Source organism: Neoarius graeffei, chromosome 14 (genome assembly GCF_027579695.1).
Source record: "Neoarius graeffei isolate fNeoGra1 chromosome 14, fNeoGra1.pri, whole genome shotgun sequence".
NCBI lineage: Eukaryota > Metazoa > Chordata > Actinopteri > Siluriformes > Ariidae > Neoarius > Neoarius graeffei.
The window spans coordinates 13,638,661-13,654,963 of NC_083582.1; the positions used below are offsets into that span (position 1 = coordinate 13,638,661).

Genomic DNA, 16,303 nt, shown 5'->3' on the forward strand with positions numbered 1-16,303 from the left:
CATGCAACTCACACAATCGTTGTATCGTTATCCCAGTCTATTAGACTCAGGAGCTCAGATTGCAGTTATTGACTTTGTATTATAGACATACAACTCTTGCAGTCTTTGTTTATAGTTATCTCGGTATTAAGCTCTGTCTTAAGTGGCCACTTCCATTCCCTCAGTTTACCTGGGTATATTCACTGTCTGATGTGTACATTGAATGTCCTGAGCAGGAGCTCAGATTGCAGTTGCTAAAATAGTAATAATTTATTGATATGAGGTGTTTTGTGGTCAGTGTACTACACTGTAGTGTGTCATGTGGTAGTGCATTATATGACAGTGCAACTTTCATAAATTTTGCTCTATATATCAGTTGTAATTATGCTCTACGCATATACCTGCAACTCTGACGAGATCATTTTCAGTGACTAATAAAATGGTTTTGAAAGTTCCTACTTTTAAAACATATTTTTTGACATGGTAACTTACTTTGAGATTTTATTTACAACATGTCTGACAGCTCAAAATGCATCTCCAGGCATTTAAAAACTGCAGCACTTCCAGGGGCCTCTGGTGGCCCCCAGCCTTACTGGGTTGACACCCACCTCCCCTTCCCATTTTCCTGGATCCGCCCGTGGAACACCTCTGGCGATAGCCTTTCCAGTATTTTGATTGGTGGAGTTGAGGAACAACTTTTTAGCGGTGCTCTAGAATCTTTGCCTAAACTAAAGTCATTCATTCAGCTTTGACAGATCGCTTCATCCGCTCTTGGACAGGTGAACCATAGTCTTTTCTTGTAGGCCTAAGTGGCATTGTTTGTCATCTGTTATTTAGCCTTTAAATGTGTTAGCTACATTTTGTGATGATGTATGTGACATAACATTGCTTGTCACACTACATTGAGATGTAGCGGTTGACCTAACAAACCGTAGCCTACTGCGGCCAATGCTAGCAGGAGAAAGCTCAGTGTGGCGCCAATCAGTCAGCTGAAGTTGTTGCTAGATGTAACATTGCTGCAACAGAAATCCAGCTGTGGTAAAATTGTAACAGTTCAATAGCATAAGCTAACTTGCACACAAATTGGTGTGTTACCCCACAGAGTAGCTGGCTATGGAAAGCTGTAGGCTTATGGTAATATTACTAAAGTGTCAGTAATTTGTATAATTTGTTGTGATGTGTAGCGGACTACACGTTTTGATTAAGGCTACTCATTTAGGCTAGATCATCAATTCAGCTATGGCTGCAATTTAGGCTATGGAAGGTCAGGAATTATTTGTATCCATGATGATGATAGTATTATTATTATTATTATTATTATTATTATTATTATTATTATGTTACAATACCTTGAAATTGCTTGGACTGAAGTAAACTGTTTATTTAAATTGTGGGTTTTTTTTGTATATTTTCAAATACATTGTCCATTACTAGTGGCATATATCGTAATTAATATATTTACTTTCATGGGTCTAAAACATCTATTTCAGCTAGCCTACAATTTAATATTCTATAAATTTTAACTATGTACCCATACCAGAGATTTTCACATTGTCTTTAATTAATGTGAACCGAAAGCAGTTGCAGAGTTGGCCTACAGTGCACTCAGTGAAGAAAATCCCATCTTTTATGTAATACATGATCAAAATACATGAAAAAGAGAAAGCCCCCCCTTTTATTACAAAGATGAAAACATGAGATTTTTTTAAATGATATTTTCACTGCCAAACTGAAAACGTCCCCGGTTTTCTTCTCAGAAATCTGGTCACCTTAATTTAAATGCTCAGGTTAAAAATCATATGGTTGTACAGCCTAATGCTAATGTGTGTGTGTGTGTGTGTGTGTGTGTGTGTGTGTGTGTGTGTGTGTGTGTGCTGTTTCCTGAAGAAACTGGAGCTGGACCGCTTCATGCTGTACGCTCATGGCCCGGATCTGTGTCGAGAGTCTGACCTCAGACACGCCATGGCTAACTGCTTCGAGGCTCTTATAGGTGTGTGTATACACACACACGCACACCCGACACTGTGATTATTTTCCATATTCCTCTTCTTTTCTCATTTACTGCCTAAAGCTCTTAGTAGGCTGCCAAGGTAGTGAACATCATCATCTATTGTCCTCTGTCATATGTGTTTTTAGATTGCCAGAGTTTTCATGGTTACATTTTGCTAACTGGTGTTAGTCAGCCCATTCCAGGTTACAACAGTGACTACTTTGAGCTATTTAACTAGTTAGCTACCAAGTGTTACTTTGCCAGCTACAGTGGTGCATGAAAGTTTGTGAACCCTTTAGAATTTTCTAGATTTCTGCATAAATATGACCTAAAACAACATCAGATTTTCACACAAGTCCTAAAAGTAGATAAAGAGAACCCAGTTAAACAAATGAGACAAAAATATGATACTTGGTCATTTATTTATTGAGGAAAATCATCCAATATTACATATCTGTGAGTGGCAAAAGTATGTGAACCTCTAGGATTAGCAGCTAATTTGAAGGTGAAATTAGGCTACGTTTACATTACGTCGAATCAGCGGATCATCAGATTAACGTTCTTAAAACGATTCGCGTTGACACTAAAACCGTTAGCCGTGCACACAGCAACACCAATACGCGGATACGCTCGGCTCCGCAGGCATCCTGCGCTCCAAATCACTCCGCCCTGAACAGCGAGTGCCCTCTGGAGGGTGCGCACTCCGGCCCTGCGCAGCTCACACAGCGCGCGAGTGAAGTGAACAAGCCACGATTCGGGACTGAGCCGCTGTGTGTGAGATCCCAGCGCAGATCACTTATTACTTGCAAGTGGAAGGATGGCAAGCCTAAAGACAATCATAACTACACAATGGGCAGTATTTGCATCAGTATTTGCAGTATTTTCATACTTTTATACTCTTTAATGAAAGGTGATACAAGGCGGAAGTCTGCGCCGTTTTTCAGCAGTCGTGTCACATGACCAACGCCAGCGAATCAGGAAGGTGGATGTCACAGTGACGTTGTCCAATGAGACGCCAGCTAGAGCTCAGCACAGCGTATTCGCGTATTCTCAATGTTTACACAGCACCGGAGCTGATACGATCTAGATTGAATACGTGGACGCTGGCGGATTCCCGTTTCCCCGCTTTTTCAGGGGGGTTAATGTAAACGGACAGTGCGTCCGCGAAGAAAACGAGACAGATACGGTCTAGTGTAAACGTAGCCTTAGAGTCAGGTGTTTTCAATCAATGGGATGACAAATCAGGTGTAAGTGGGCACCCTGTTTTATTTAAAGAACAGGGATCGATCAAAGTCTGATCTTCACAACACATGTTTGTGGAAGTGTATCATGGCATGAACAAAGGAGATTTCTGAGGACCTCAGAAAAAGTGTTGTTATTGCTCATCAGGCTGGAAAAGGTTACAAAACCATCTTTAAAGAGTTTGGACTCCACCAATCCACAGTCAGACAGGTTGTGTACAAATGGAGGAAATTCAAGACCATTGTTACCCTCCCCAAGAGTGGTCGACCAACAAAGATCACTCCAAGAGCAAGGCATGTAATAGTCGGCGAGGTCACAAAGGACCCCAGGGTAACTTCTAAGCAACTGATAGGCCTCTCTCACATTGGCTGATGTTAATGTTCATGAGTCCACCATCAGGAGAACACTGAACAACAATAGTGTGCATGGCAGGATTGCAAGGAGAAAGCCACTACTCTCCAAAAAGAACATTGCTGCTCATCTGCAGTTTGCTAAAGATCACGTGGATAAGCGAGAAGGCTATTGGAAAAATGTTTTGTGGACAGATGAGACCAAAATAGAACTTTTTGGTTTAAATTAGAAGTGTTATGTTTATCCCATCTGTGAAACATGGTGGTGGTAGTATCATGGTTTGGGCCTGTTTTGCTGCATCTGGGCCAGGACGGCTTGACATCATTGATGGAACGATGAATTCTGAATTATACCAGTGAACTCTAAAGGAAAATGTCAGGACATCTGTCCATGAACTGAATCTCAAGAGAAGGTGGGTCATGCAGCAAGACACCGACCCGAAGCACCCAAGTCATTCTACCAAAGAATGGTTAAAGAAGAATAAAGTTAATGTTTTGGAATGGCCAAGTCAAAGTTCTGACCTTAATCCAATCGAAATATTGTGGAAGGACCTGAAGCAAGCAGTTCATGTAAGGAAACCCACCAACATCCCAGAGTTGAAGCTGTTCTGTATGGAGGAATGGGCTAAAATTCTGCCAAGCTGGTGTGCAGGACTGATCAACAGTTACCGGAAACGTTTAGTTGCAGTTATTGCTGCACAAGGGGGTCACACCAGATACTGAAAGCAAAGGTTCACATACTTTTGCCACTCACAGATATGGAATATTGGATTATTTTCCTCAATAAATAAATGACCAAGTATAATATTTTTGTCTCATTTGTTTAACTGGATTCTCTTTATCTACTTTTAGGACTCGTGTGAAAATCTGATGATGTTTTAGGTTATATTTATGCAGAAATATAGAAAATTCTAAAGGGTTCACAAATTTTCAAGCACGACTGTAGGTCCTCAATTCAAGAAAAACTGACCTTATAAAATTGGGTAACTAGCTGGTGTAGTGTGTGTGTGTGTGTGTGTGTGTGTGTGTGTGTGTGTGTGTGTGTGTGTGTGTGTATAAAACTATTTACACAGAGTAGAACTAGCTAGTTGGTTAGCATTATTTAGTGAACTACCAGAACTAGCTTCAGTGTACACCCTAGTTAATGAGTGTTAGCTTTAGGCTCGTATGCAGAGAAGTTTGATTATTTCGAAAATGTACTTGATTTTAAACTTTTTGGCTAGCTGGTGCTAGTTAACATGCAATACTATTTCATTTGCAGCAGTGGCTAACTCTAGCTAGCTTTAGCCTGTTAACTGTGTTAGTCAGGGTTTAAAATAAACAATGATAAAATGGTGGCAGTTTTGGTGATGTGACAATTTAATATCAGCACTCAGCTGGTGTCAGTTCCACAGCTTCCGCTTGTGTTTTGAGTTATTACTTTATGCTTTATTGCTTTGTGTGTGTGTGAGAGAGAGAGAGACAGAGGGACATTCATTACTGGTATTGATTTCTTAACATCTAAATCCCAGGGGAGACTCGTATATCATCTAAAACGCCCCACACACATAAGGACATACAAAGCAATATTGTGTCCAGGTGCAAATAGAAAGAAAGAAAGAAATTAGACTCTCACAGAAATGATTAAATTGTTGATTAATATGTCTTCTGTTACATTTATATACACACGCGCGTGCGCACACAGACACGCACATCATGGATTTATTTATAACACAAATCATTAAATCAAAGCATCTAATTCTTCTTGTTTTGTGAGCTGTTTATTTAACATTACAATCAGACACACAGACAAACAGCAGACGGAAATTTGAGTGGATGGACAGACAAGTGGATAGATGAATGTACAGTAATCGACAGACAGGATGTATGGACAGACAGATGTCTGGGAGCTGCTGTATGAAGTACAGATACAGAGAGAGCAAACAGACAAGAATTGGGAGGAAGTATAGATAGACACGTATAGAGACATAGATAGTTTAACAGTTATGTCTGTTGTAGAACAGGGATGTTGTTTTGACAGGAAATGAGGTCATGTCTGAATTGGAGCATACAGTTAGCATCTGTGTTCGTCTCTCCAAAAAATGCTGACGGGTAATAAAACAGATGGGATGTTGCGATGACAGTCAGAACCCCCTGTGTTTCACTCATCTTTCTTTGCTGCTGTCAGCAAGCAAATGAGGATGTTTAGGAAGGAATGTGACCGAGGAAAGAGCCAGGAAGTGCATTAATGAGACGGAAGGAAATGATGCAGCGAGTTCCAACCAAAAATGGAGAGGAATAAAAATGTCAAACAATAACCTGAGCTGGAATGGGAGTCAATGGGATTACAGTGAACTCTATAGGATTATGTGGTATTATATGGGACTCTATAAAATTGTATGGGACTATATGAAAATACTGCAATGATATGGGTATCTGTGGGATTGTGTGAGATGCTTTGGGGTTGTATTGGAGTCTGGGATTGATTAGGAGGCTGTGGGATTGTGTGCAAGAATTCTGGATAGAATGGGGGCCATGGGATTGTGCAGGGGGCTGTGGGTCATAGGTCTTCTCTGAATTCATAAAACACATGTAGACTGGATTAGCGTACTCCTGTTCCATCTTACAAAGCTGTGAAAAGGTAAAGAGCTAGTCCATGGTTCCATGGCTTGGGCAGAACTTCCACTGTTCTTCCTGGATCCTTGAAAGTCTCCTTGAGAGTCTCCTTTCAGGCGGCACAGTGATGTAGTGGTTTGTACTGTTACCTCATAGCAAGAAGGTTCTAGGTTCGAACCCAGTGGCTGACACAGGGCCTTTCTGTATGGAGTTTGCATGTTCTCCCCATGTGTGCATGGGTTTCTTCCGGGTGCTCCAGTTTCCCCCACAGTCCAAAGGAATGCAGTTAGGTTAACATGGGGCAGCCTTGGGTTGAAGTGCCCTTGAGCAAGGCACCTAACCCCCAACTGCTCCCCAGGCACTGTAGCATAGCTGCCCACTGCTCTGGGTGTGTTTGTTCTAATTGTTCACTTGTGTGTGTGCACGTGTATGTTCACTGCTTCAGATGGGTTAAATGCAAAGGACGAATTTCACTTTGCTTGAGTGTGCATGTGACAAATAAAGGCTTCTTCTTCCAGAACAGCATAAGCTCTTCCTGGGAGGCTGAGGGTTGTGATTCCCATAGATTTGGAACACACCCTCTGGCCCCCTGTTTTAAAAATAGCGACCACCATCCTAGTTTGTCGGTCCAAAGGCACTGCCCCATATCTTCATGCCACATTGAAGAGGCAGGTTAACCACACCGATACAACTTTTTTCCAGTGCCTTCAGCATCTCTGGTTGAAGGTCATCCACTGTTGCAGTCTTGCCATGATGAAGATTTCCAACCACCATGGTAACCACTGCTCCAGAGATGGAAACCACCAGAGATCTGACACTCAAATCGATGCTTCCATCACTCAACATTTCCACACACTTGCTCGGCAGAGTTTGCACAGTCTCGTCTCTGCTTCCAGTGCATCAGACGGTTTCCCAGAACATCTTTGGAGCTGCCTGAAAGTAATTTTCCATGGGATCTTCAAGCACCTCTCACGCTCAAGCTTTTGCTTCTGTAACTGCTTTGGTCGCAGCTCTTCCAGCTCTCCTATACCTCTCGGTTGTATCATGAGAACTGCAATACTTGGAAGGCTTCCTTCTCCAACTGAAGTACTTACTTCCTTTACCAGCGATTTCTTTAGTTACTGCTATGATGGGCATCAACACCCTTTCAGCTACAGCTGCCTGCAGATGAGGACTTGCTCCATTCAGACTCACTGTCTCTGATCTCACCCAGTACATGCTTGGAGTTCTCTGGGTTTACGTTGAGCACTGCCACTGACAGATCATCCCCAAAATATTGTACAACAAATGTGAGAATGTACCCCAGGAGAGAAATGGGACACAGAATGACTCGATAAGATTTGTTTTGGAAAGGCCATGTGGCTTTAATGAGTTGGTCACAGGCACCGTAAGCACTTTTTAAAAAAATTTCCATCACACACTCGCTGACTTTGCACTTCGCCATCTCTAACACTCATGCTATCACTCTCTCGTGTGCCGTGCATTTCAGAAATACCTTTCATGTTTTATCAAAGCCTTCAGTAAACCTGCAAGAGATGGGGCTGCAGATACAGAGAAATGTCTGAGGAAAAATACTTTATGCATCTAAGAAATATTGAAAAGGAGTCGAGGGTGGGGGGGGAATGACTTTGTAGCTGAGAAATTAGTATGGAAAGACATTATCGAGCAAAGCTTTGTCCAAAACGTGAAGAAATACAGGTCGCTATGGCTAAGAAACCCCAATTAAGATTGCAATTAAGAAATTTAGAAATTTCAAAGACAAATAATGAAGGACAGAAACATCAAAATGCACAATGTAGCTGAGAAATCCTGAGAACTCTTGAGAAATATCGAACATGTAACCAAAAATCTTTTTAAATAAGAAACTGGTAAAAAAAAAAATTGTATTGGGTGTATCTGTGTGTGCTTTGCTCATTTTGATTTTCTTCAATTCCTCAATGCAAATTCCAAGCTTCTCCAGCTTTCCCAAATTAGATGGAGAATTTTACTAGACAGCGATTTTTAAAGTCATGCCACAAATATTCAGGTCAGCCATTCCAGAACACAAACCATCTCTCTCTCTAGGGTCATTCCATGCCAAATCAACAAGAGGTTATGCTCGACCATCTCAGATTTCAATGAAATTTGGAGGGCTCAGAGATACTATTAAAAGAAGTTAATCCCCAAAACTTGAGCTTCCTATCACCAATAGTTTCAGAGATACAGGCATTTGAATTTTTCGATTTTTTTTTTTTTTTGCTCAAAACATACATATTTCAAAGTGCAATATAATCTTTATTATGCAAGATAGAAACCTAAAATTTTGCACAGAGAGACTCAATGTCTTGTACTACAAGCTTCAACTTAGAATTTCAATGGTCATTGTATATTAGATGGTGATTTTAACAAGGAAATTAAAAAGACAAATTTGCATTTTTTGCATTTTTAACTCATTCTGGAAGCTTGCCTGTGGCAGTAATGCTTAAACTAAGAATGTTGTTCAAATCTACACAGAAATATCTACCAATTTCAGTTTTACCAAGTCTCCACTATTCCTTGTTTGTCTGTAATAGGGTTTTGAAATTCGCCGATTTCTAAAACATGCCATTTTCAGTAGCAAGAAATCCAATGTGGGATGGCAATTAGGAACTTGTAAATTTTTTTCAGTAATTCCCAAGACCCATATTTTATATTTCAAAATTTTTGTTCTGTGTCTCTCAAGTATTTTTAAACTACAGGGGTTTAAATATCCATTTTCACCAAATTCGAATTTTTTATATATTTTCATATAACTGATATTTGAGGGGCTAATGCTTCAATAAGGCTCAAGTAGGTTAGGAGACATGTTTCTTCCTCAATTTTAAATACAATTTCAATTAATGCTCAGTATTAATTATTTGTAAATTGATTTTAATCTAAGACTGTGTAACATTAGCAATCAATGACCAGCTATTGTGTACCAGTCAACAGCCAGCCTTATCAATATCAACACAGCACAATAGGTGACCTTTGATACCAGAACAGGTGGCTCATATCTTATAGTTTTAGAGTCTGTAAACTGCATACTTGTTCAGATAACATTATATTGCTTGGATTATATTAAATACATTGTAATACAGAGCACTGAGAAAATTTACTAATGTTATTAACTGAATGTGTTTCTTTGCAAGGATTGGATATTTTGAATAGTTCTCATCTCATTATCTCTAGCCGCTTTATCCTTCTACAGGGTCGCAGGCAAGCTGGAGCCTATCCCAGCTGACTACGGGCGAAAGGCGGGGTACACCCTGGACAAGTCGCCAGGTCATCACAGGGCTGAGACACATAGACACAGACAACCATTCACACTCACATTCACACCTACGGTCAATTTAGAGTCACCAGTTAACCTAACCTGCATGTCTTTGGACTGTGGGGGAATTTTGAATAGTTGACTAGGGAATTTAATTGTAGTTGCTTTCAATTTGAGATCAGTATAAATAAGTTTGTTCTTAGACATCTAGAAATGGCTGAACTTCCTCCCTGTTCTATAGGAATTGGACTAAAGAAAGATTCTGACTGCCATAAACTAACATACAACAGAAATTGTAAGTTAAGTGATTTATATGAAAAATGACTGACTTCTTTAGTTTTTATATATATATTTACTGAAAAATGTGAAATGTTCATATATTATTTAGCTTATTTCAAAATGATATTTTTAAAACCATATTTCTGTGACATGAACACAAGTAAAATGTTTCCTTATCTATACAAATCATTTAGTTGTATTTATCAGTCCTTAATCATCAATAAAATGGAAATATCAAAAATTCGAATTTGGAAAAAATGGATTTTTTTAAACACCTGTAGCTCAGAAATACTTGAGAGACACAGAACAAAAATTTTGAAATATAAAATATGGGTCTAGGAGATTACTGAAAAAAATTTACAAGCTCCTAACTGCTATCCCACATTGGAATCCATGCTACTGAAAATGGCATGTTTTAGAAATCGGCGAATTTCAAAACCCTATTACAGACAAACTAGGAATAGTGGACACTTGGTAAAACTGAAATTGGTATATATTTCTGTGTAGATTTGAATAACATTCTTAGTTTAAGCATTACTGCCACAGGCAAGCTTCCAGAATGAATTAAAAATGCAAAAAATGCAAATTTGTCTTTTTAATTTCCTTGTTAAAATCACCATCTAATATACAATGACCATTGAAATTCTAAGTTGAAGCTTGTAGTACAAGACATTGAGTCTCTCTGTGCAAAATTTTAGGTTTCTATTTTGCATAATAAAGATTATATTACACTTTGAAATATGTATGTTTTGAGCAAAATGCAAAAAAATCGAAAAATTCAAATGCATGTATCTCTGAAACTATTGGAGATAGGAAGCTCAAATTTTGGGGATTAACTTCTTTTAATAGTATCTCTGAGCCCTCCAAATTTCATTGAAATCTGAGATGGTCGAGCATAAATTTGTCAGATATTTGTTAATTTGGCATGGAATGACCCTCTAGTTTTTGAGCTGGGCTTTGCCTCATTGGAACACATGTCTGGCTGACTGGAGCAGGTCCACCTCAACGGTTTGCTTGTACATATTTGGCTCTTTTAATAGCAACCAGGCTTTTATTTCCTCCTGCTGAAAAGCAAGCTCAGAGCACGATGCTACCACCACCATGCTTCGTGGTAGGAATGGTGTTTCCTGCATTTTATCACGTGCTTTTGAGAAAACTTCATAAAGACATTGGCTTCATGTTCTCAGAAATGGGTTCTTGCCCATAGAGCTGATGATATTGTTGAGCTCATCCAGCGAGCTCTGTAACTCCTTCAGTGGTGCAGCTGGACTCGTGGACACTTCTCAGAGAACCACCCTTCTTACCCGAGTACTCAGTTTGGCCTGACCTTGGTAGTGTCTGCATTGTGCCATACTTGTTTCCACTTTGTTATAAAGGATTTCACAGTCCACCTGAGAAAGTTTCTGGTCTTCTTGAACTTCCTCCTAACAAGCTTGACGTTCCTTGGCTTTTCCTTGCTCTTCATGACAGCAGGACTGATCTAATTTGCCCTTGAACTGCTGAGATATCCCAGATATTTAAATGTACACCTGGACACGGGTGGGTTTGAAATTAACACAGGAGATGTTTAACATATTCTGTGCGAGTGTTCCAGAAAACTTTTCCTCGTGTAGCTTATTTACTTTTTATAACTCCTTAACTTCTTTAGCTTTTATTTACAATATTTTCCTTCCTCCTGCTGAACGCAGCTTTTATTTCAGATTTGCTGTTTGGTTTCTCACACCTGAGCTTCTTAGCGCTTACTCATTTCAGCTTTTCCTTTCTTTATTTTTTTTAGCTTGTTAACGTTCACCTTTTTTGCTTTTTGCTATTTCAACTGCTATTTTGCTCCTTCCTCGTTCTCACATGTTAATTTTCTTTAGCTTTTATTTACTCTTGATCCTTGATAATGAACAGAATAAAAGAGGCTGTTTTTGAGTCACACTAATTTCCATGATAAAGCTGATTTTCTGATTAGCGCCAGCAGATGGAGGGGATTTGGGGTTAAAGCCGAGGCGAGATGGGATTATCTCTGACTCGCAGAGGATTTCTGAGTTTTTTTGTTTGTTTGTTTGTTTTTTAACAGTGTGTAGTGGAGGATATTCACTTTCTCTCCTTGTTGTTCTTCCCTCACTTCACTTTAACATTAAGGGGGGGGGGGGGGGGGGGGTGTTAAGTCATACATCCAGCACCACGTGAAGTTTAACACACTCCTTTTATTTCCTCTCATTCATTCTTTGTCATTGTTTGTGACTTCCATCTCTCTCTCCCTCTCTCTCTGTCTGTCTTTCTCTCTCTCTCTGTCTGTGTCTCTCTCTGTTTGTGTATGTCTGTCTGTCTGTCTGTCTCTATCTTTCTCTTTGTGTTTGTCTCTGTCTTTCTCTCTCTGTCTGTCTCTCTGTTTGTGAATGTCTGTGTCTCTTTTTCTCTGTCTGTCTGTCTGTCTCTGCGTCTCTGTTTTTCTCTCTCTGTCTCTCTCTGACTGCCTGTCTCTGTCTGTCTGTCGGTCTCTCTTTATTGGTCTCTCTCTGTTTGTGTATGTCTGTCTCTCTGTCTCTCTCTGTTTGTCTCTGTCTTTCTCTCTCTCTCTCTCTGTCTTTCTGTCTCTCTCTGTCTTTGTCTCTCTTTCTGTCTGTCTCTTTCTTTGTCTGTCTGTCTCTGTCTGACTGCCTGTCTCTCTCTCTCTCTCTTTCTCTCTGTCTTTTTTCTCTCTCTTTTAAACATGCTATTGTGCAACCACTCTTAACCTAGCCTTGGTCCTAATGACCATAGAAATGAGAGACCTATCACTAAGCTCCCTTTTATTTCAGAGATTCTTGAAAAAGTTGTCTTTGTCCAAGTGTTGTCTTATTTGAATACCTTTAACATTTGTGACAAGGTCCAGTCTGGGTTTAGGGCCGTGCAAAGCACAGAATCTGTTCTTTTAAGAGGACACAGTGATATACTCCTCACTGTCAACTCCGGTTCCTGTGTTATTTTAGTCCTACTTGATCTCATTGCAGCTTTCAACGCAATTGTCCATGCCATCCTCATAAAACGCCTAGAGGATGAAGTTAGTCTGAAGGGCCCAGTGATAAAATGGTTTAACTCTTATGTAAGAGAAAGAAGCTTCTCAGTCAAAATAGGAAATTACTTCTCTTCCTCTGCTTCCATTAAATGTGGCATCCCCCAAGGCTTCATTTTGGGACATCTCCTATTTTCACTATACATGCTTCCCTTCTGGTCAGTTTTTGAGAAATATGACATACCATTGCTATGCAGATGAGACACAGTTTTACTTGCCAGTTTCATCTGACAGTACATGTTCTATGACAAGCGTGTTTAGTTGTGTGGAGGACATCAAATGCTGGATGGCAAACAGTTCCCTTCAGTTGAATGATAAAACTGAAGTGATCATTTTTGGACCTTCCAGCTCAGCCTCTTGTATCAGCTCCACTTTTGGTCCTCTGTCTGCTAATTTGCATAATGAGGTTAAAATCTTGGTGTTTTTATGGACAGCTTGTTGAATTTCAGTAAACAAGTGAGTAATGTTGTGAAAGGCAGCTTTTACCATCTTAGAAATATTGCAAAAGTAAAGCCACTTTTATCCCAAAAGGCCTGGAAACAGTAATCTGTGCTTTTATCCTGTCTTGGCTGGACTACTGTAACACTCTGTATCTGGGGTTGACCCATTCAAATCTTTTGCGACTTCAAATGGTCCAAAATGCAGCAGCCAGACTTTTCAGCAGAACTAAGAAAAGACAGCACATCACTCCAGTCCTGCCTCAGCTGCATTGGCTACCAGTGAAGTACAGAGCTGATATTGTAAAATGTTTTTTTTTTGTTTGTTTTTAAAGTTCTAACCCCACAGTATAGTTCTGATCTGCTTACACCATACTCTGCTTCCAGGTCACTTAAATCATCCTCACAATTACTTCTCTCAGTCCCCCATTCACGCCTGAAATCCAGAGCTGACCGTGACTTTTCCGTTGTTGCCCCCAGACTTTGGAACAATCTCCCATTTCACATCAGATCCTGTCCCACTGTTGATGGTTTTAAATTGAATTTAAAGACCCACCTTTTTCTCTTCTTTTAGTTCAGTCAGGTTTCTAAATGGTGTTGTCAAGTCCACTCTCCATACGCATCTACTTTTATTCTATCTTATGTTAGTTTTAATTTATTAACTTTTATGTAGTTATTATTTTTATTATTTTGCTAGTCTAACTTTTATGTATTTATATATTTTTTTCTTATCCTTGCCGGGTGGCATGGTGGTGTCGTGGTTAGCACTGTCGCCTCACAGCAAGAAGGTCCTGGGTTCGAGCCGAGCAACCAGCGAGGGCCTTTCTGTGTGGAGTTTGCATGTTCTCCCTGTGTCTGCATGGGTTTCCTCCGGGTGCTCCAGTTTCCCCCACAGTCCAAAGACATGCAGGTTAGGTTAATTTGTGGCTCTAAATTGACCGTAGGTGTGAATGTGAGTGTGAATGGTTGTTTGTCTGTGTGTCAGCCCTGCGATGACCTGGCGACTTGTCTGGGGTGTACCCTACCTCTCGCCCATAGTCAGCTGGGATAGGATCCAGCTTGCCTGCAACCCTGTAGAACAGGATAAGCGGCTCCAGATAATGAATGGATGGATTATCCTTGTCTGATTTTTTTTTAATTATTAACCTGTTTATCTTCTTGTTCCTCAGATGTGTTCTTGTATTGTCCATTTTGATTACATCGACTGTAAAGCACTTTGGGTCAACTCCTGTTTTAAATGTCCTGTTTTTACTTTAATGGTAGTTTTTCTAAAGTTAGTCCTGTTGACTGTGGAATACCACAGGGGAGCTGTTTAGGGCCTTTATTGTTTTCGATTTTCATTAATGATCTTCCCTTGGTGCTGAGTAAAGCTCAAATTTCTATGTATGCGGATGATTCAACAGTATATGCAGTGGCAGAATCAGCTGATATTGTTCATGATATATTACAGAAAGAACTACAATTAGTGGTAGAGTGGGTAACCAGTAATAAACTTGTGTTTAATGTGACCAAAACAAAGGCAATATTAATAGGATCAAGGTATCAGTTGAAAGCTGAACCAAAATTGAATTTGCAGGTAAATGATGTTTCTGTTGAACAAGTACAAGAGACTAAACTTCTGGGCATTACAATTAATCATACTTTATCATGGTCGAACCATATTGATAAAATTGTAAGGAAAATGGGAAGGGGAGTGTCAGTTGTAAGAAGAATTTCAAAAGGTATGCCACCGGAAGTTATCAAACAGGTTCTAAATGCTTTAGTAATGTCACAGATAGATTATTGTTTTGTAATATGGTCTAGTGCTTCTATGAAAAATATGAGAAAACTGCAAGTTGTTCAAAATAAAGCAGCATGTTGTGCATTACATTGTTCTTACAGAACCAACGTGAAGGACATGCATAATCGATTGAGATGGTTAACTGTAAGACATATTATGTTCTGCTAACCTTTTTGAGAAACATTATGTTAACAAAGTTCCCAAGAATATTGTATAAAAGGTTACTACCTAATTTTGTTCAACATGAATATCAAACACGATATGCAACTGATGGAAGGTTTATATTGCTTAGAGCTAATACATGTAGTATTCAGAAGACAGTCATATATACCTAGAGCGATGGAGAGGTGGAACTCATTGCCAGTGTATATTGGCCATGAGAATACTAGAGAAAGATTTAAGATGATGATAAAACAATACCTTGTAGGATTTCATGAATTATGATTTTGTTGTGGGAAGTCCAAACTATTACTCGTCTCATTTCATCTTCATCCACTTATCCGGGGCCGGGTCGCGGAGGCAGCAGTCTGAGCATGGAAGCCCAAACTTCCCTCTCCCCAGACACCTCGGCCAGCTCCTCGGGAAGAATACCGAGGCGTTCCCAGGCCAGCCGAGAAATATAGTCCCTCTAGCGTGTCCTGGGTCTTCCCCAGGGCCTCCTCCCAGGGGGACATGCCTGGAACACCTCCCCAGGGAGGCGTCCAGGAGGCATCTGAAAGAGATGCCCAAGCCACCTCAGCTGATTCCTCTCGATGTGGAGGAGCAGCAGCTCTACTCCAAGCTCCTCCCGAGTGACTGTGCTTCTCACCCTATCTCTAAGGGAGTGCTCAGCCACCCTGCAGAGGAAACTCATTTTGGCCGCTTGTATCCGCAATCTTGTTCGTTTGGTCATTACCCAAAGCTCATGACCATAGGTGAGAGTCGGAACGTAGATCGACCGGTAAATCGAGAGCTTCGCCTTTTGGCTCAGCTCCTTCTTCACCACGACGGACCAGTAAAGTGACCGCATCACTGCGGAGGCTGCACCAATCCGCCTGTCGATCTCACGCTCTATCCTTCCCTCACTCGTGAACAAGATCCCGAGATACTTAAACTCCTCTACTTGAGGCAGGACTTCTCCACCAACCTGGAGAGGGCAAGCCACCCTTTTCTGGTCGAGAACCATGGCCTCGGACTTGGAGGTGCTGATTCTCATCCCAGCCACTTCACACTCGACTGCAAACTGCCCCAGTGCATGCTGAAGGTCCTGGTTTGAAGAAGCTAACAGGACAACATCATCTGCAAAAAGCAGAGATGAAATCCTGTGGTTCCCAAACAGGATTCCTTCCGGCCCCTGG

General features: G+C 40.4%; 1 protein-coding gene across 3 annotated transcripts in view; it reads left to right on the forward strand.

Annotated features, from left to right (window-relative positions):
• The window catches only part of drosha (drosha ribonuclease III), a 112,858-nt gene that overhangs the window by 57,022 nt on the left and 39,533 nt on the right, over window positions 1-16,303 (forward strand). For all 3 annotated transcript variants that reach the window (XM_060939317.1, XM_060939318.1, XM_060939319.1), the window contains one exon: window positions 1,867-1,969. In XM_060939317.1, coding sequence (XP_060795300.1) covers window positions 1,867-1,969 — 103 coding nt within the window. The remainder of the gene's footprint in view (window positions 1-1,866; window positions 1,970-16,303) is intronic.